This window comes from Gobio gobio (assembly GCF_949357685.1).
Source record: "Gobio gobio genome assembly, chromosome: 25".
NCBI lineage: Eukaryota > Metazoa > Chordata > Actinopteri > Cypriniformes > Gobionidae > Gobio > Gobio gobio.
In genome coordinates, this window is record NC_137121.1 from 41,849,026 (window position 1) to 41,871,525 (window position 22,500).

At 41.9% G+C, this 22,500-nt stretch overlaps 1 protein-coding gene across 3 annotated transcripts in view; it reads left to right on the forward strand.

Moving 5' to 3' along the window:
• Positions 1-22,500, forward strand: part of fanca (FA complementation group A) — a 64,504-nt gene that overhangs the window by 2,390 nt on the left and 39,614 nt on the right. For all 3 annotated transcript variants that reach the window (XR_013815955.1, XM_079809157.1, XM_079809156.1), the window contains exons 3-5: positions 21,995-22,076; positions 22,222-22,364; positions 22,453-22,500. The exon at positions 22,453-22,500 is cut by the window's right edge and continues 48 nt beyond it. Coding sequence is in view for 2 of the 3 variants with exons in the window: in XM_079809157.1 (XP_079665283.1) it covers positions 21,995-22,076; positions 22,222-22,364; positions 22,453-22,500 (273 nt within the window). In the remaining variant the exon portion in view is untranslated. The remainder of the gene's footprint in view (positions 1-21,994; positions 22,077-22,221; positions 22,365-22,452) is intronic.

Here is a 22,500-nt window from a genome sequence, read left to right on the forward strand (position 1 = left end):
CTACACCATCACTACACCATCACTACACCACCACTACACCATCACTGACACCAGAACACATCAGAACTACTGCTGGAGATCAGCGTGAGTCACTACACCATCACTACACCATCACTGACACCAGACCACACCAGAACTGCTGCTGGAGATCAGTGTGAGTCACTACACCACCACTACACCAGAACACATCAGAACTACTGCTGGAGATCAGTGTGAGTCACTACACCACCACTACACCATCACTACACCAGAACACATCAGAACTACTGCTGGAGATCAGTGTGAGTCACTACACCACCACTACACCACCACTACACCATCACTGACACCAGACCACACCAGAACTGCTGCTGGAGATCAGCGTGAGTCACTACACCACCACTACACCATCACTGACACGACACCAGCACCGACACGACACCAGCACGACACGACACCAGCACCGACACGACACCAGCACTGACACGACACCATCACTGACACGACACCGACACGACACCATCACCGACACGACACCATCACCGACACCATCACCGACACGACACCATCAGCGACACGACACCATCACTGACACGACACCATCACCGACACGACACCATCACTGACACGACACCATCACTGACACGACACCATCACTGACACGACACCATCACCGACACGACACCATCACGACACCATCACCGACACGACACCATCACGACACGACACCAGCACCGACACGATACCATAACCGACACGACACCATCACCGACACGACACCATCACCGACACGACACCATCACCGACACGACACCAGCACCGACACGACACCATCACCGACACGACACCATCACCGACACGACACCATCACCGACACGACACCAGCACCGACACGACACCAGCACCGACACGACACCATCACCGACACGACACCATCACCGACACGACACCAGCACCGACACGACACCATCACCGACACGACACCGTCACCGACACGACACCAGCACCGACACGACACCATCACCGACACGACACCAGCACCGACACGACACCATCACCGACACGACACCAGCACCGACACGACACCATCACCGACACGACACCAGCACCGACACGACACCATCACCGACACGACACCATCACCGACACGACACCATCACCGACACGACACCATCACCGACACGACACCATCACCGACACGACACAACACCATCACTGACACGACACCGTCACCGACACGACACCAGCACCGACACGACACCAGCACCGACACGACACCATCACCGACACGACACCATCACCGACACGACACCATCACCGACACGACACCATCACCGACACGACACCATCACCGACACGACACCATCACCGACACGACACCATCACCGACACGACACCAGCACCGACACGACACCATCACCGACACGACACCAGCACCGACACGACACCAGCACCGACACGACACGACACCATCACGACACGACACCATCACCGACACGACACCATCACGACACCAGCACCGACACGACACCATCACTGACACGACACCATCACCGACACCAGCACCGACACGACACCAGCACCGACACGACACGACACCATCACCGACACGACACCATCACCGACACGACACCATCACCGACACGACACCATCACCGACACGACACCATCACCGACACGACACCAGCACCGACACGACACCATCACCGACACGACACCAGCACCGACACGACACCATCACGACACGACACCAGCACCGACACGACACCATCACCGACACGACACCATCACCGACACGACACCAGCACCGACACGACACCATCACCGACACGACACCAGCACCGACACGACACCAGCACCGACACGACACCAGCACCGACACGACACCATCACTGACACGACACCATCACCGACACGACACCAGCACCGACACGACACGACACCATCACGACACGACACCATCACCGACACGACACCATCACGACACCAGCACCGACACGACACCATCACCGACACGACACCATCACCGACACGACACCATCACCGACACGACACCAGCACCGACACGACACCATCACGACACGACACCAGCACCGACACGACACCATCACCGACACGACACCATCACCGACACGACACCAGCACCGACACGACACCATCACCGACACGACACCAGCACCGACACGACACCAGCACCGACACGACACCAGCACCGACACGACACCATCACTGACACGACACCATCACCGACACGACACCAGCACCGACACGACACGACACCATCACGACACGACACCATCACCGACACGACACCATCACGACACCAGCACCGACACGACACCATCACTGACACGACACCAGCACCGACACGACACCAGCACCGACACGACACCATCACCGACACGACACCAGCACCGACACGACACCATCACTGACACGACACCATCACCGACACGACACCAGCACCGACACGACACCATCACGACACGACACCATCACTGACACGACACCAGCACCGACACATCGGACTTACATATAACAACAATTATGGTTTTGTTAATTACCCGTTTACTGGAAAATTTGAATTATTGTCTAAACAATATTCAGTAGTGATAAACTTTAATCCATTGTGTGATGTAACAGTGATTGTGTGATGTAACAGTGATTGTGTGATGTAACAGTGATTGTGTGATGTAACAGTGATTGTGTGTGTGTGATGTAACAGTGATTGTGTGATGTAACAGTGATTGTGTGATGTAACAGTGATTGTGTGTGTGTGTGATGTAACAGTGATTGTGTGTGTGTGTGATGTAACAGTGATTGTGTGATGTAACAGTAACAGTGATTGTGTGTGTGTGATGTAACAGTGATTGTGTGTTATGTAACAGTGATTGTGTGATGTAACAGTGATTGTGTGTGTGATGTAACAGTGATTTTGTGTGTGATGTAACAGTGATTGTGTGTGTGTGATGTAACAGTGATTGTGTGTGTGTGATGTAACAGTGATTGTGTGTGTGTGATGTAACAGTGATTTTGTGTGTGATGTAACAGTGATTTTGTGTGTGATGTAACAGTGATTTTGTGTGTGATGTAACAGTGATTGTGTGTGTGTGATGTAACAGTGATTGTGTGTGTGTGATGTAACAGTGATTGTGTGTGTGTGATGTAACAGTGATTGTGTGATGTAACAGTGATTTTGTGTGTGATGTAACAGTGATTTTGTGTGTGATGTAACAGTGATGGTGTGTGATGTAACAGTGATTGTGTGTGATGTAACAGTGATTGTGTGATGTAACAGTGATTGTGTGTGTGTGATGTAACAGGGATTGTGTGATGTAACAGTGATTGTGTGATGTAACAGTGATTGTGTGATGTAACAGTGATTTTGTGTGTGTGATGTAACAGTGATTGTGTGATGTAACAGTGATTTTGTGTGTGATGTAACAGTGATTGTGTGATGTAACAGTGATTGTGTGTGATGTAACAGTGATTGTGTGTGTGTGTGTGATGTAACAGTGATTGCGAGTGTGTGTGATGTAACAGTGATTGTGTGATGTAACAGTGATTGTGTGTGTGTGATGTAACAGTGATTGTGTGTGTGTGATGTAACAGTGATTGTGTGTGATGTAACAGTGATTGCGAGTGTGTGTGATGTAACAGTGATTGTGTGATGTAACAGTGATTGTGTGTGTGTGATGTAACAGTGATTGTGTGTGTGTGATGTAACAGTGATTGTGTGTGATGTAACAGTGATTGTGTGATGTAACAGTGATTGTGTGATGTAACAGTGATTGTGTGATGTAACAGTGATTGTGTGATGTAACAGTGATTGTGTTATGTAACAGTGATTGTGTGTGTGTGATGTAACAATGATTGTGTTATGTAACAGTGATTGTGTGTGATGTAACAGTGATTGTGTGTGATGTAACAGTGATTGTGTGATGTAACAGTGATTGTGTGTGTGTGATGTAACAGTGATTGTGTGTGTGTGATGTAACAGTGATTGTGTTATGTAACAGTGATTGTGTGTGTGTGATGTAACAGTGATTGTGTTATGTAACAGTGATTGTGTGTGATGTAACAGTGATTGTGTGTGTGATGTAACAGTGATTTTGTGTGTGATGTAACAGTGATTTTGTGTGTGATGTAACAGTGATTTTGTGTGTGATGTAACAGTGATTGTGTGTGATGTAACAGTGATTGTGTGTGTGATGTAACAGTGATTGTGTGATGTAACAGTGATTGTGTGTGTGTGATGTAACAGTGATCGTGTGTGTGTGATGTAACAGTGATTGTGTGATGTAACAGTGATTGTGTGTGTGATGTAACAGTGATCGTGTGTGTGTGATGTAACAGTGATTGTGTGATGTAACAGTGATTGTGTGATGTAACAGTGATTGTGTGATGTAACCGTGATTGTGTGATGTAACAGTGATTGTGTGTGTGTGATGTAACAGTGATTGTGTGATGTAACAGTGATTGTGTGTGTGTGATGTAACAGTGATTGTGTGTGTGTGATGTAACAGTGATTGTGTGATGTAACAGTGATTGTGTGTGTGATGTAACAGTGATTGTGTGTGTGTGATGTAACAGTGATTGTGTGTGTGTGATGTAACAGTGATTGTGTGTGTGTGATGTAACAGTGATTGTGTGTGTGATGTAACAGTGATTGTGTGTGTGTGATGTAACAGTGATTGTGTGATGTAACAGTGATTGTGTGTGTGTGTGTGATGTAACAGTGATTGTGTGTGTGTGATGTAACAGTGATTGTGTGTGTGTGATGTAACAGTGATTGTGTGTGTGTGATGTAACAGTGATTGTGTGATGTAACAGTGATTGTGTGTGTGTGATGTAACAGTGATTGTGTGTGTGTGTGTGTGATGTAACAGTGATTGTGTGATGTAACAGTGATTGTGTGTGTGTGTGATGTAACAGTGATTGTGTGTGTGTGATGTAACAGTGATTGTGTGATGTAACCGTGATTGTGTGTGTGTGATGTAACAGTGATTGTGTGATGTAACCGTGATTGTGTGATGTAACAGTGATTGTGTGATGTAACAGTGATTGTGTGTGTGTGATGTAACAGTGATTGTGTGTGTGTGATGTAACAGTGATTGTGTGATGTAACAGTGATTGTGTGTGTGTGATGTAACAGTGATTGTGTGTGTGTGATGTAACAGTGATTGTGTGATGTAACAGTGATTAATTGTGCGATGTGACCGTGATTGTGTGTGTGTGATGTAACAGTGATTGTGTGATGTAACAGTGATTGATTGTGCGATGTGACCGTGATTGTGTGTGTGTGATGTAACAGTGATTGTGTGATGTAACAGTGATTGTGTGATGTAACAGTGATTGTGTGATGTAACAGTGATTGTGTGTGTGTGATGTAACAGTGATTGTGTGTGTGTGATGTAACGGTGATTGTGTGTGTGTGTGATGTAACAGTGAATGTGTGTGTGTGTGATGTAACAGTGATTGATTGTGCGATGTGACCGTGATTGTGTGTGTGATGTAACAGTGATTGTGTGATGTAACAGTGATTGTGTGTGTGTGATGTAACAGTGATTGTGTGTGTGTGATGTAACAGTGATTGTGTGTGTGTGATGTAACAGTGATTGTGTGTGTGTGTGATGTAACAGTGATTGTGTGTGTGTGTGTGATGTAACAGTGATTGTGTGTGTGTGATGTAACAGTGATTGTGTGTGTGTGTGTGATGTAACAGTGATTGTGTGTGTGTGATGTAACAGTGATTGTGTGTGTGTGTGTGTGTGTGTGTGTGTGTGTGTGAGATTTAACAGTGATTGTGTGTGTGTGTGATGTAACAGTGATTGTGTGTGTGATGTAACAGTGATTGTGTGATTGACAGTGATTGTGTGTGTGTGATGTAACAGTGATTGTGTGTGTGTGATGTAACAGTGATTGTGTGATGTAACAGTGATTGTGTGATGTAACAGTGATTGTGTGTGTGTGATGTAACAGGGATTGTGTGATGTAACAGTGATAATGTGATGTAACAGTGATTGTGTGATGTAACAGTGATTTTGTGTGTGTGATGTAACAGTGATTGTGTGATGTAACAGTGATTGTGTGATGTAACAGTGATTTTGTGTGTGTGATGTAACAGTGATTGTGTGATGTAACAGTGATTTTGTGTGTGTGATGTAACAGTGATTGTGTGATGTAACAGTGATTTTGTGTGTGATGTAACAGTGATTTTGTGTGTGATGTAACAGTGATTGTGTGTGATGTAACAGTGATTGTGTGTGTGTGTGATGTAACAGTGATTGCGAGTGTGTGTGATGTAACAGTGATTGTGTGATGTAACAGTGATTGTGTGTGTGTGATGTAACAGTGATTGTGTGTGTGTGTGTGTGTGATGTAACAGTGAATGTGTGTGTGTGTGATGTAACAGTGATTGATTGTGCGATGTGACCGTGATTGTGTGTGTGATGTAACAGTGATTGTGTGATGTAACAGTGATTGTGTGTGTGTGATGTAACAGTGATTGTGTGTGTGTGATGTAACAGTGATTGTGTGTGTGTGATGTAACAGTGATTGTGTGTGTGTGATGTAACAGTGATTGTGTGTGTGTGATGTAACAGTGATTGTGTGTGTGTGATGTAACAGTGATTGTGTGTGTGTGATGTAACAGTGATTGTGTGATTGTGTGATGTAACAGTGATTGTGTGTGTGTGATGTAACAGTGATTGTGTGTGTGTGTGTGTGTGTGTGTGTGTGATGTAACAGTGATTGTGTGTGTGTGATGTAACAGTGATTGTGTGTGTGTGTGTGTGTGTGTGTGATGTAACAGTGATTGTGTGTGTGTGTGTGTGTGTGATGTAACAGTGATTGTGTGTGTGTGATGTAACAGTGATTGTGTGATTGACAGTGATTGTGTGTGTGTGTGATGTAACAGTGATTGTGTGTGTGTGATGTAACAGTGATTGTGTGATTGACAGTGATTGTGTGTGTGTGATGTAACAGTGATTGTGTGTGTGATGTAACAGTGATTGTGTGTGTGTGATGTAACAGTGATTGTGTGATGTAACAGTGATTGTGTGTGTGTGATGTAACAGTGATCGTGTGTGTGTGATGTAACAGTGATCGTGTGTGTGTGATGTAACAGTGATTGTGTGATGTAACAGTGATTGTGTGATGTAACCGTGATTGTGTGATGTAACAGTGATTGTGTGTGTGTGATGTAACAGTGATTGTGTGTGTGTGATGTAACAGTGATTGTGTGATGTAACAGTGATTGTGTGATGTAACAGTGATTGTGTGTGTGATGTAACAGTGATTGTGTGTGTGTGATGTAACAGTGATTGTGTGATGTAACAGTGATTGTGTGTGTGTGTGTGTGTGATGTAACAGTGATTGCGTGATGTAACAGTGATTGTGTGTGTCTGATGTAACAGTGATTGTGTGTGTGTGTGATGTAACAGTGATTGTGTGATGTAACAGTGATTGTGTGTGTGTGTGATGTAACAGTGATTGTGTGTGTGTGTGATGTAACAGTGATTGTGTGATGTAACAGTGATTGTGTGTGTGTGTGATGTAACAGTGATTGTGTGATGTAACCGTGATTGTGTGTGTGTGATGTAACAGTGATTGTGTGATGTAACCGTGATTGTGTGATGTAACAGTGATTGTGTGTGTGTGATGTAACAGTGATTGTGTGTGTGTGATGTAACAGTGATTGTGTGTGTGTGATGTAACAGTGATTGTGTGATGTAACAGTGATTGTGTGTGTGTGATGTAACAGTGATTGTGTGATTGACAGTGATTGTGTGTGTGTGATGTAACAGTGATTGTGTGTGTGTGATGTAACAGTGATTGTGTGATGTAACAGTGATTGATTGTGCGATGTGACCGTGATTGTGTGTGTGTGATGTAACAGTGATTGTGTGTGTGTGATGTAACAGTGATTGTGTGATGTAACAGTGATTGTGTGATGTAACAGTGATTGTGTGATGTAACAGTGATTGTGTGTGTGTGATGTAACAGTGATTGTGTGTGTGTGATGTAACAGTGATTGTGTGTGTGTGTGTGATGTAACAGTGAATGTGTGTGTGTGTGATGTAACAGTGATTGATTGTGCGATGTGACCGTGATTGTGTGTGTGATGTAACAGTGATTGTGTGATGTAACAGTGATTGTGTGTGTGTGATGTAACAGTGATTGTGTGTGTGTGATGTAACAGTGATTGTGTGTGTGTGATGTAACAGTGATTGTGTGTGTGTGTGATGTAACAGTGATTGTGTGTGTGTGATGTAACAGTGATTGTGTGTGTGTGATGTAACAGTGATTGTGTGTGTGTGTGTGATGTAACAGTGATTGTGTGTGTGTGTGATGTAACAGTGATTGTGTGTGTGTGATGTAACAGTGATTGTGTGTGTGTGATGTAACAGTGATTGTGTGTGTGTGTGTGATGTAACAGTGATTGTGTGTGTGTGTGATGTAACAGTGATTGTGTGATGTAACAGTGATTGTGTGTGTGTGATGTAACAGTGATTGTGTGTGTGTGTGTGTGTGTGTGATGTAACAGTGATTGTGTGTGTGTGATGTAACAGTGATTGTGTGTGTGTGTGTGTGTGTGTGTGTGTGTGTGTGTGATGTAACAGTGATTGTGTGTGTGTGTGTGATGTAACAGTGATTGTGTGTGTGTGATGTAACAGTGATTGTGTGATTGACAGTGATTGTGTGTGTGTGTGATGTAACAGTGATTGTGTGTGTGTGATGTAACAGTGATTGTGTGTGTGATGTAACAGTGATTGTGTGATTGACAGTGATTGTGTGTGTGTGATGTAACAGTGATTGTGTGTGTGATGTAACAGTGATTGTGTGTGTGTGATGTAACAGTGATTGTGTGATGTAACAGTGATTGTGTGTGTGTGATGTAACAGTGATTGTGTGATTGACAGTGATTGTGTGTGTGTGATGTAACAGTGATTGTGTGTGTGTGATGTAACAGTGATCGTGTGTGTGTGATGTAACAGTGATCGTGTGTGTGTGATGTAACAGTGATTGTGTGATGTAACCGTGATTGTGTGATGTAACAGTGATTGTGTGTGTGTGATGTAACAGTGATTGTGTGTGTGTGATGTAACAGTGATTGTGTGTGTGTGATGTAACAGTGATTGTGTGTGTGTGATGTAACAGTGATTGTGTGATGTAACAGTGATTGTGTGATGTAACAGTGATTGTGTGTGTGATGTAACAGTGATTGTGTGTGTGTGTGTGTGTGATGTAACAGTGATTGTGTGTGTGTGATGTAACAGTGATTGTGTGATGTAACAGTGATTGTGTGTGTGATGTAACAGTGATTGTGTGTGTGTGATGTAACAGTGATTGTGTGATGTAACAGTGATTGTGTGATGTAACAGTGATTGTGTGTGTGTGTGTGATGTAACAGTGATTGTGTGTGTGTGATGTAACAGTGATTGTGTGTGTGTGTGTGATGTAACAGTGATTGTGTGTGTGTGATGTAACAGTGATTGTGTGTGTGTGTGTGATGTAACAGTGATTGTGTGATGTAACAGTGATTGTGTGATGTAACAGTGATTGTGTGATGTAACAGTGATTGTGTGATGTAACAGTGATTGTGTGATGTAACAGTGATTGTGTGATGTAACAGTGATTGTGTGTGTGTGTGTGATGTAACAGTGATTGTGTGATGTAACAGTGATTGTGTGTGTGTGTGTGATGTAACAGTGATTGCGTGATGTAACACAGGGTTTTTCCTACATTGAAATTTTTTTGGCGGCCGCCAAAACAAATTGTTGACCCGCCAAAGCCTTATTTGATGAGTTATTGTGATTTAGGAGTGATGTAGAATAGATGACCGCTGCCCTTGCGTTAACTGAGTGACAGAGAGAACGACCAGTGAGCTCCTCCCCGCTCTCTGTCTTCAAAATAAGCATTCTTAGCTTTCTAATATTTCACATATTACGTTAATCAAAATCAAAAGGTCGGAAGACCGAATCCATGTTGCACGTGGCGCTATCAGACGATGTTTTCCTTTCATTACCGCTGGGTGTGAAATGCGCTCAAAAAACATTGACTCTTCTCTGACCAGCTGACATAAAGCATACTTTCAATACACGGGAAACAAATCGTATCCGGTTATGAAGTGTTTTCTGTGTGTTGACAAATCTTTCGCGATGTTCTAACAGAAGGGATTCACACACAGCGCGTCTGCTAATGTCCGATTCGCCACATTATGACTCCTTTGAACCGAATCATTTTAACGACTGGTTAGAACGGATCAGTCCAACACTGAACTCACGAATCAGTTTAATCATTTACTCAGAACACTTGAAATGAGAACACAAGTGTGCTTACCCACTTTAGCAAGAGTGGATAGTAAGAATTAGCCTTAATCATCCACAGTCTTTCAGCTTATTTATTTGGACAATGTGTAGTAAAATAAATAGCCTAAAATCATTTAGTTTAGACTGGAGTGAACCCAGAACAAAGTTGTGGTTAGCTAGCTGATAATTTTATGAAATTGTATATCGCAGAAAATTAGGCTATTTGTTCATTTTTTAATACTACTTTTTAATATTGATATGATTATATACCAAAACAACTATCAGTAAATAGTGTAAAAATGAGGAACAAAAACAAACATCAAGGTATCAAAATAAGATAAGCAAAAATTACAAATTTTCTTTGAATTTATTTAAAATGTTCTGTCAGTATTGCACTTGCAGATCACGTGGGTAGGGAACTTTTTTACTGTGCGTGCGTGTGTGTGTGTGTGTGTGTGTGTATGGATGACCATGTCTGTCAGCCACCACCGAAGACCATTTTTGACCCAGGAAAAACCCTGTAACAGTGATTGTGTGTGTCTGATGTAACAGTGATTGTGTGTGTGTGATGTAACAGTGATTGTGTGATGTAACAGTGATTGTGTGTGTGTGATGTAACAGTGATTGTGTGTGTGTGTGTGATGTAACAGTGATTGTGTGATGTAACAGTGATTGTGTGTGTGTGTGATGTAACAGTGATTGTGTGTGTGTGATGTAACAGTGATTGTGTGATGTAACCGTGATTGTGTGTGTGTGATGTAACAGTGATTGTGTGATGTAACCGTGATTGTGTGATGTAACAGTGATTGTGTGTGTGTGATGTAACATTGATTGTGTGATGTAACAGTGATTGTGTGTGTGTGATGTAACAGTGATTGTGTGTGTGTGATGTAACAGTGATTGTGTGATGTAACAGTGATTGTGTGTGTGTGATGTAACAGTGATTGTGTGTGTGTGATGTAACAGTGATTGTGTGATGTAACAGTGATTGTGCGATGTGACCGTGATTGTGTGTGTGTGATGTAACAGTGATTGTGTGTGTGTGATGTAACAGTGATTGTGTGTGTGTGATGTAACAGTGATTGTGTGATGTAACAGTGATTGTGTGATGTAACAGTGATTGTGTGTGTGTGATGTAACAGTGATTGTGTGTGTGTGATGTAACAGTGATTGTGTGTGTGTGATGTAACAGTGATTGTGTGTGTGTGATGTAACAGTGATTGTGTGATGTAACAGTGATTGTGTGATGTAACAGTGATTGTGTGTGTGTGATGTAACAGTGATTGTGTGATGTAACAGTGATTGTGTGTGTGTGATGTAACAGTGATTGTGTGTGTGTGTGTGTGATGTAACAGTGAATGTGTGTGTGTGTGATGTAACAGTGATTGATTGTGCGATGTGACTGTGATTGTGTGTGTGATGTAACAGTGATTGTGTGTGTGTGTGATGTAACAGTGATTGTGTGTGTGTGTGATGTAACAGTGATTGTGTGTGTGTGATGTAACAGTGATTGTGTGTGTGTGTGATGTAACAGTGATTGTGTGTGTGTGATGTAACAGTGATTGTGTGTGTGTGTGATGTAACAGTGATTGTGTGATGTAACAGTGATTGTGTGTGTGTGATGTAACAGTGATTGTGTGTGTGTGTGTGTGATGTAACAGTGATTGTGTGTGTGTGATGTAACAGTGATTGTGTGTGTGTGTGTGTGTGTGTGTGTGTGTGTGATGTAACAGTGATTGTGTGTGTGTGTGTGATGTAACAGTGATTGTGTGTGTGTGATGTAACAGTGATTGTGTGATTGACAGTGATTGTGTGTGTGTGTGATGTAACAGTGATTGTGTGTGTGTGATGTAACAGTGATTGTGTGTGTGATGTAACAGTGATTGTGTGATTGACAGTGATTGTGTGTGTGTGATGTAACAGTGATTGTGTGTGTGTGATGTAACAGTGATTGTGTGATGTAACAGTGATTGTGTGTGTGTCATGTAACAGTGATTGTGTGATGTAACAGTGATTGTGTGATGTAACAGTTATTGTGTGTGTGTGATGTAACAGTGATTGTGTGATGTAACAGTGATTGTGTGATGTAACAGTGATTGTGTGTGTGTGATGTAACAGTGATTGTGTGTGTGTGATGTAACAGTGATTGTGTGATGTAACAGTGATTGTGTGACGTAACAGTGATTGTGTGATTGTGTGATGTAACAGTGATTGTGTGTGTGTGATGTAACAGTGATTGTGTGATGTAACAGTGATTGTGTGTGTGTGATGTAACAGTGATTGTGTGTGTGTGATGTAACAGTGATTGTGTGATGTAACAGTGATTGTGTGTGTGTGATGTAACAGTGATTGTGTTATGTAACAGTGATTGTGTGTGTGTGATGTAACAGTGATTGTGTTATGTAACAGTGATTGTGTGTGATGTAACAGTGATTGTGTGTGTTATGTAACAGTGATTTTGTGTGTGATGTAACAGTGATTTTGTGTGTGATGTAACAGTGATTGTGTGTGATGTAACAGTGATTGTGTGTGTGATGTAACAGTGATTGTGTGATGTAACAGTGATTGTGTGTGTGTGATGTAACAGTGATCGTGTGTGTGTGATGTAACAGTGATTGTGTGATGTAACAGTGATTGTGTGTGTGATGTAACAGTGATCGTGTGTGTGTGATGTAACAGTGATTGTGTGATGTAACAGTGATTGTGTGATGTAACCGTGATTGTGTGATGTAACAGTTATTGTGTGTGTGTGATGTAACAGTGATTGTGTGATGTAACAGTGATTGTGTGTGTGTGATGTAACAGTGATTGTGTGTGTGTGATGTAACAGTGATTGTGTGATGTAACAGTGATTGTGTGTGTGATGTAACAGTGATTGTGTGTGTGTGATGTAACAGTGATTGTGTGTGTGTGATGTAACAGTGATTGTGTGTGTGTGATGTAACAGTGATTGTGTGATTGTGTGTGTGTGATGTAACAGTGATTGTGTGTGTGATGTAACAGTGATTGTGTGTGTGTGATGTAACAGTGATTGTGTGATGTAACAGTGATTGTGTGTGTGTGTGTGATGTAACAGTGATTGTGTGTGTGTGATGTAACAGTGATTGTGTGTGTCTGATGTAACAGTGATTGTGTGTGTGTGATGTAACAGTGATTGTGTGATGTAACAGTGATTGGGTGTGTGTGATGTAACAGTGATTGTGTGTGTGTGTGTGATGTAACAGTGATTGTGTGATGTAACAGTGATTGTGTGTGTGTGTGATGTAACAGTGATTGTGTGTGTGTGATGTAACAGTGATTGTGTGATGTAACCGTGATTGTGTGTGTGTGATGTAACAGTGATTGTGTGATGTAACAGTGATTGTGTGATGTAACAGTGATTGTGTGATGTAACAGTGATTGTGTGTGTGTGATGTAACAGTGATTGTGTGTGTGTGATGTAACAGTGATTGTGTGATGTAACAGTGATTGTGTGTGTGTGATGTAACAGTGATTGTGTGTGTGTGATGTAACAGTGATTGTGTGTGTGTGATGTAACAGTGATTGTGTGATGTAACCGTGATTGTGTGATGTAACAGTGATTGTGTGATGTAACAGTGATTGTGTGTGTGTGATGTAACAGTGATTGTGTGTGTGTGATGTAACAGTGATTGTGTGATGTAACAGTGATTGTGTGTGTGTGATGTAACAGTGATTGTGTGTGTGTGATGTAACAGTGATTGTGTGATGTAACAGTGATTGATTGTGCGATGTGACCGTGATTGTGTGTGTGTGATGTAACAGTGATTGTGTGATGTAACAGTGATTGATTGTGCGATGTGACCGTGATTGTGTGTGTGTGATGTAACAGTGATTGTGTGATGTAACAGTGATTGTGTGATGTAACAGTGATTGTGTGTGTGTGATGTAACAGTGATTGTGTGTGTGTGATGTAACAGTGATTGTGTGTGTGTGATGTAACAGTGATTGTGTGTGTGTGTGATGTAACAGTGATTGTGTGTGTGTGATGTAACAGTGATTGTGTGTGTGTGTGATGTAACAGTGATTGTGTGTGTGTGATGTAACAGTGATTGTGTGTGTGTGTGTGTGATGTAACAGTGATTGTGTGTGTGTGATGTAACAGTGATTGTGTGTGTGTGTGTGTGTGTGTGTGAGATGTAACAGTGATTGTGTGTGTGTGAGATGTAACAGTGATTGTGTGTGTGTGTGATGTAACAGTGATTGTGTGTGTGATGTAACAGTGATTGTGTGATTGACAGTGATTGTGTGTGTGTGATGTAACAGTGATTGTGTGTGTGTGATGTAACAGTGATTGTGTGATGTAACAGTGATTGTGTGATGTAACAGTGATTGTGTGTGTGTGATGTAACAGGGATTGTGTGATGTAACAGTGATAATGTGATGTAACAGTGATTGTGTGATGTAACAGTGATTTTGTGTGTGTGATGTAACAGTGATTGTGTGATGTAACAGTGATTTTGTGTGTGATGTAACAGTGATTGTGTGATGTAACAGTGATTGTGTGTGATGTAACAGTGATTGTGTGTGTGTGTGATGTAACAGTGATTGCGAGTGTGTGTGATGTAACAGTGATTGTGTGATGTAACAGTGATTGTGTGTGTGTGATGTAACAGTGATTGTGTGTGTGTGTGTGTGTGATGTAACAGTGAATGTGTGTGTGTGTGATGTAACAGTGATTGATTGTGTGATGTGACCGTGATTGTGTGTGTGATGTAACAGTGATTGTGTGATGTAACAGTGATTGTGTGTGTGTGATGTAACAGTGATTGTGTGTGTGTGATGTAACAGTGATTGTGTGTGTGTGATGTAACAGTGATTGTGTGTGTGTGATGTAACAGTGATTGTGTGTGTGTGATGTAACAGTGATTGTGTGTGTGTGATGTAACAGTGATTGTGTGATGTAACAGTGATTGTGTGTGTGTGATGTAACAGTGATTGTGTGTGTGTGTGTGTGTGTGTGTGTGTGTGATGTAACAGTGATTGTGTGTGTGTGATGTAACAGTGATTGTGTGTGTGTGTGTGTGTGTGATGTAACAGTGATTGTGTGTGTGTGTGTGTGATGTAACAGTGATTGTGTGTGTGTGATGTAACAGTGATTGTGTGATTGACAGTGATTGTGTGTGTGTGTGTGATGTAACAGTGATTGTGTGTGTGTGATGTAACAGTGATTGTGTGATTGACAGTGATTGTGTGTGTGTGATGTAACAGTGATTGTGTGTGTGATGTAACAGTGATTGTGTGTGTGTGATGTAACAGTGATTGTGTGATGTAACAGTGATTGTGTGTGTGTGATGTAACAGTGATCGTGTGTGTGTGATGTAACAGTGATCGTGTGTGTGTGATGTAACAGTGATTGTGTGATGTAACAGTGATTGTGTGATGTAACCGTGATTGTGTGATGTAACAGTGATTGTGTGTGTGTGATGTAACAGTGATTGTGTGATGTAACAGTGATTGTGTGTGTGTGATGTAACAGTGATTGTGTGTGTGTGATGTAACAGTGATTGTGTGATGTAACAGTGATTGTGTGATGTAACAGTGATTGTGTGTGTGATGTAACAGTGATTGTGTGTGTGTGATGTAACAGTGATTGTGTGATGTAACAGTGATTGTGTGATGTAACAGTGATTGTGTGTGTGTGTGTGTGTGATGTAACAGTGATTGCGTGATGTAACAGTGATTGTGTGTGTCTGATGTAACAGTGATTGTGTGTGTGATGTAACAGTGATTGTGTGATGTAACAGTGATTGTGTGTGTGTGTGTGTGATGTAACAGTGATTGTGTGTGTGTGTGATGTAACAGTGATTGTGTGATGTAACAGTGATTGTGTGTGTGTGTGATGTAACAGTGATTGTGTGATGTAACCGTGATTGTGTGTGTGTGATGTAACAGTGATTGTGTGATGTAACCGTGATTGTGTGATGTAACAGTGATTGTGTGTGTGTGATGTAACAGTGATTGTGTGATGTAACAGTGATTGTGTGTGTGTGATGTAACAGTGATTGTGTGTGTGTGATGTAACAGTGATTGTGTGATGTAACAGTGATTGTGTGTGTGTGATGTAACAGTGATTGTGTGTGTGTGATGTAACAGTGATTGTGTGTGTGTGATGTAACAGTGATTGTGTGTGTGTGATGTAACAGTGATTGTGTGATGTAACAGTGATTGATTGTGCGATGTGACCGTGATTGTGTGTGTGTGATGTAACAGTGATTGTGTGTGTGTGATGTAACAGTGATTGTGTGATGTAACAGTGATTGTGTGATGTAACAGTGATTGTGTGATGTAACAGTGATTGTGTGTGTGTGATGTAACAGTGATTGTGTGTGTGTGATGTAACAGTGATTGTGTGTGTGTGATGTAACAGTGATTGTGTGTGTGTGTGTGATGTAACAGTGAATGTGTGTGTGTGTGATGTAACAGTGATTGATTGTGCGATGTGACCGTGATTGTGTGTGTGATGTAACAGTGATTGTGTGATGTAACAGTGATTGTGTGTGTGTGATGTAACAGTGATTGTGTGTGTGTGATGTAACAGTGATTGTGTGTGTGTGATGTAACAGTGATTGTGTGTGTGTGTGTGTGATGTAACAGTGATTGTGTGTGTGTGATGTAACAGTGATTGTGTGTGTGTGATGTAACAGTGATTGTGTGTGTGTGTGATGTAACAGTGATTGTGTGTGTGTGATGTAACAGTGATTGTGTGTGTGTGTGATGTAACAGTGATTGTGTGATGTAACAGTGATTGTGTGTGTGTGATGTAACAGTGATTGTGTGTGTGTGTGTGATGTAACAGTGATTGTGTGTGTGTGATGTAACAGTGATTGTGTGTGTGTGTGTGTGTGTGTGATGTAACAGTGATTGTGTGTGTGTGTGTGATGTAACAGTGATTGTGTGTGTGTGATGTAACAGTGATTGTGTGATTGACAGTGATTGTGTGTGTGTGTGATGTAACAGTGATTGTGTGTGTGTGATGTAACAGTGATTGTGTGTGTGATGTAACAGTGATTGTGTGATTGACAGTGATTGTGTGTGTGTGATGTAACAGTGATTGTGTGTGTGATGTAACAGTGATTGTGTGTGTGTGTGATGTAACAGTGATTGTGTGATGTAACAGTGATTGTGTGTGTGTGATGTAACAGTGATTGTGTGTGTGTGATGTAACAGTGATTGTGTGATGTAACAGTGATTGTGTGTGTGTGATGTAACAGTGATTGTGTGATGTAACAGTGATTGTGTGTGTGTGATGTAACAGTGATTGTGTGTGTGTGATGTAACAGTGATTGTGTGATTGACAGTGATTGTGTGTGTGTGATGTAACAGTGATTGTGTGTGTGTGATGTAACAGTGATCGTGTGTGTGTGATGTAACAGTGATCGTGTGTGTGTGATGTAACAGTGATTGTGTGATGTAACAGTGATTGTGTGATGTAACAGTGATTGTGTGATGTAACCGTGATTGTGTGATGTAACAGTGATTGTGTGTGTGTGATGTAACAGTGATTGTGTGATGTAACAGTGATTGTGTGTGTGTGATGTTACAGTGATTGTGTGTGTGTGATGTAACAGTGATTGTGTGATGTAACAGTGATTGTGTGATGTAACAGTGATTGTGTGTGTGATGTAACAGTGATTGTGTGTGTGTGATGTAACAGTGATTGTGTGATGTAACAGTGATTGTGTGATGTAACAGTGATTGTGTGTGTGTGTGTGTGTGATGTAACAGTGATTGCGTGATGTAACAGTGATTGTGTGTGTCTGATGTAACAGTGATTGTGTGTGTGTGATGTAACAGTGATTGTGTGATGTAACAGTGATTGTGTGTGTGTGATGTAACAGTGATTGTGTGTGTGTGTGATGTAACAGTGATTGTGTGATGTAACAGTGATTGTGTGTGTGTGTGTGTGATGTAACAGTGATTGTGTGTGTGTGATGTAACAGTGATTGTGTGATGTAACCGTGATTGTGTGTGTGTGATGTAACAGTGATTGTGTGATGTAACCGTGATTGTGTGATGTAACAGTGATTGTGTGTGTGTGATGTAATAGTGATTGTGTGATGTAACAGTGATTGTGTGTGTGTGATGTAACAGTGATTGTGTGTGTGTGATGTAACAGTGATTGTGTGATGTAACAGTGATTGTGTGTGTGTGATGTAACAGTGATTGTGTGTGTGTGATGTAACAGTGATTGTGTGATGTAACAGTGATTGTGCGATGTGACCGTGATTGTGTGTGTGTGATGTAACAGTGATTGTGTGTGTGTGATGTAACAGTGATTGTGTGTGTGTGATGTAACAGTGATTGTGTGATGTAACAGTGATTGTGTGATGTAACAGTGATTGTGTGTGTGTGATGTAACAGTGATTGTGTGATGTAACAGTGATTGTGTGATGTAACAGTGATTGTGTGATGTAACAGTGATTGTGTGATGTAACAGTGATTGTGTGATGTAACAGTGATTGTGTGATGTAACAGTGATTGTGTGTGTGTGATGTAACAGTGATTGTGTGTGTGTGATGTAACAGTGATTGTGTGTGTGTGTGTGTGATGTAACAGTGAATGTGTGTGTGTGTGATGTAACAGTGATTGATTGTGCGATGTGACTGTGATTGTGTGTGTGATGTAACAGTGATTGTGTGTGTGTGATGTAACAGTGATTGTGTGTGTGTGTGATGTAACAGTGATTGTGTGTGTGTGATGTAACAGTGATTGTGTGTGTGTGTGATGTAACAGTGATTGTGTGTGTGTGATGTAACAGTGATTGTGTGTGTGTGTGTGATGTAACAGTGATTGTGTGATGTAACAGTGATTGTGTGTGTGTGATGTAACAGTGATTGTGTGTGTGTGTGTGTGATGTAACAGTGATTGTGTGTGTGTGATGTAACAGTGATTGTGTGTGTGTGTGTGTGTGTGTGTGTGTGTGATGTAACCGTGATTGTGTGTGTGTGTGTGATGTAACAGTGATTGTGTGTGTGTGATGTAACAGTGATTGTGTGATTGACAGTGATTGTGTGTGTGTGTGATGTAACAGTGATTGTGTGTGTGTGATGTAACAGTGATTGTGTGTGTGTGTGTGATGTAACAGTGATTGTGTGTGTGTGATGTAACAGTGATTGTGTGTGTGTGTGATGTAACAGTGATTGTGTGTGTGTGATGTAACAGTGATTGTGTGTGTGTGTGTGATGTAACAGTGATTGTGTGTGTGTGATGTAACAGTGATTGTGTGTGTGTGTGATGTAACAGTGATTGTGTGATGTAACAGTGATTGTGTGTGTGTGATGTAACAGTGATTGTGTGTGTGTGTGTGTGATGTAACAGTGATTGTGTGTGTGTGATGTAACAGTGATTGTGTGTGTGTGTGTGTGTGTGTGTGTGTGTGTGTGTGTGTGTGTGTGTGATGTAACAGTGATTGTGTGTGTGTGTGTGTGTGTGATGTAACAGTGATTGTGTGTGTGTGATGTAACAGTGATTGTGTGATTGACAGTGATTGTGTGTGTGTGTGATGTAACAGTGATTGTGTGTGTGTGATGTAACAGTGATTGTGTGTGTGATGTAACAGTGATTGTGTGATTGACAGTGATTGTGTGTGTGTGATGTAACAGTGATTGTGTGTGTGTGATGTAACAGTGATTGTGTGATGTAACAGTGATTGTGTGTGTGTGATGTAACAGTGATTGTGTGATGTAACAGTGATTGTGTGATGTAACAGTGATTGTGTGTGTGTGATGTAACAGTGATTGTGTGTGTGTGATGTAACAGTGATTGTGTGATGTAACAGTGATTGTGTGATGTAACAGTGATTGTGTGATTGTGTGATGTAACAGTGATTGTGTGTGTGTGATGTAACAGTGATTGTGTGATGTAACAGTGATTGTGTGATTGTGTGATGTAACAGTGATTGTGTGTGTGTGATGTAACAGTGATTGTGTGTGTGTGTGATGTAACAGTGATTGTGTGTGTGTGTGTGATGTAACAGTGATTGTGTGATGTAACAGTGATTGTGTGTGTGTGATGTAACAGTGATTGTGTGTGTGTGTGTGTGATGTAACAGTGATTGTGTGTGTGTGATGTAACAGTGATTGTGTGTGTGTGTGTGATGTAACAGTGATTGTGTGTGTGTGATGTAACAGTGATTGTGTGATTGACAGTGATTGTGTGTGTGTGTGATGTAACAGTGATTGTGTGTGTGTGATGTAACAGTGATTGTGTGTGTGTGTGATGTAACAGTGATTGTGTGTGTGTGATGTAACAGTGATTGTGTGTGTGTGTGTGATGTAACAGTGATTGTGTGTGTGTGATGTAACAGTGATTGTGTGTGTGTGTGATGTAACAGTGATTGTGTGTGTGTGATGTAACAGTGATTGTGTGTGTGTGTGATGTAACAGTGATTGTGTGATGTAACAGTGATTGTGTGTGTGTGATGTAACAGTGATTGTGTGTGTGTGTGTGTGATGTAACAGTGATTGTGTGTGTGTGATGTAACAGTGATTGTGTGTGTGTGTGTGTGTGTGTGTGTGTGATGTAACAGTGATTGTGTGTGTGTGTGTGATGTAACAGTGATTGTGTGTGTGTGATGTAACAGTGATTGTGTGATTGACAGTGATTGTGTGTGTGTGTGATGTAACAGTGATTGTGTGTGTGTGATGTAACAGTGATTGTGTGTGTGATGTAACAGTGATTGTGTGATTGACAGTGATTGTGTGTGTGTGATGTAACAGTGATTGTGTGTGTGTGATGTAACAGTGATTTTGTGATGTAACAGTGATTGTGTGATGTAACAGTGATTGTGTGTGTGTGATGTAACAGTGATTGTGTGTGTGTGATGTAACAGTGATTGTGTGATGTAACAGTGATTGTGTGATTGTGTGATGTAACAGTGATTGTGTGTGTGTGATGTAACAGTGATTGTGTGATGTAACAGTGATTGTGTGTGTGTGTGATGTAACAGTGATTGTGTGATGTAACAGTGATTGTGTGTGTGTGATGTAACAGTGATTGTGTGTGTGTGTGATGTAACAGTGATTGTGTGATGTAACAGTGATTGTGTGTGTGTGATGTAACAGTGATTGTGTGTGTGTGTGTGTGATGTAACAGTGATTGTGTGTGTGTGATGTAACAGTGATTGTGTGTGTGTGTGTGTGTGTGTGTGTGTGTGAGATGTAACAGTGATTGTGTGTGTGTGTGTGTGATGTAACAGTGATTGTGTGTGTGTGATGTAACAGTGATTGTGTGATTGACAGTGATTGTGTGTGTGTGTGATGTAACAGTGATTGTGTGTGTGTGATGTAACAGTGATTGTGTGTGTGATGTAACAGTGATTGTGTGATTGACAGTGATTGTGTGTGTGTGATGTAACAGTGATTGTGTGTGTGTGATGTAACAGTGATTGTGTGATGTAACAGTGATTGTGTGTGTGTGATGTAACAGTGATTGTGTGTGTGTGTGATGTAACAGTGATTGTGTGATGTAACAGTGATTGTGTGTGTGTGATGTAACAGTGATTGTGTGATGTAACAGTGATTGTGTGTGTGTGTGATGTAACAGTGATTGTGTGATGTAACAGTGATTGTGTGTGTGTGTGATGTAACAGTGATTGTGTGATGTAACAGTGATTGTGTGTGTGTGTGATGTAACAGTGATTGTGTGATGTAACAGTGATTGTGTGTGTGTGTGATTGACAGTCACATGGTAAGATCAGAGGCAGCAGCTGTGGTGGATATGAGGGCCTGCAGATCAGCGCAGACATTCAGACGTCTGTCCTGGGTGAGATCCGTCTGTCCTCAGTCTACTCCAAAGCTCCATGATGTGAACGAACGCCTCTGTGACTAAACCTGTGTGTGTGTGTGTGTGTGTGTGTGTGTGTGTGTGTGTGTGTGTGTGTGTGTGTGTGTGTGTGTGTGTCCATCAGAGGATGAGCTGCGGAGGCGAGCGCAGCAGATGGAGGTTCCGGTCGGGCTGCTGGCCGTCAGAGTTCTGTCAGGAAACATTCGGGATCTGATCTCACACACTGACGCTAACACACACCGTGTGTTACTGAACGCTGAGCAGAGAGTATGCTACACCAAGCACACAACTGACTTCACATTCTGATGGACAACTCATACATGACGTGTGTGTGTGTGTGCTTTATCTTTGCTAGTCTGATGTGTGTGCGTTAGTGAAGTCCGCTCGAGCACTGATGTCTGCT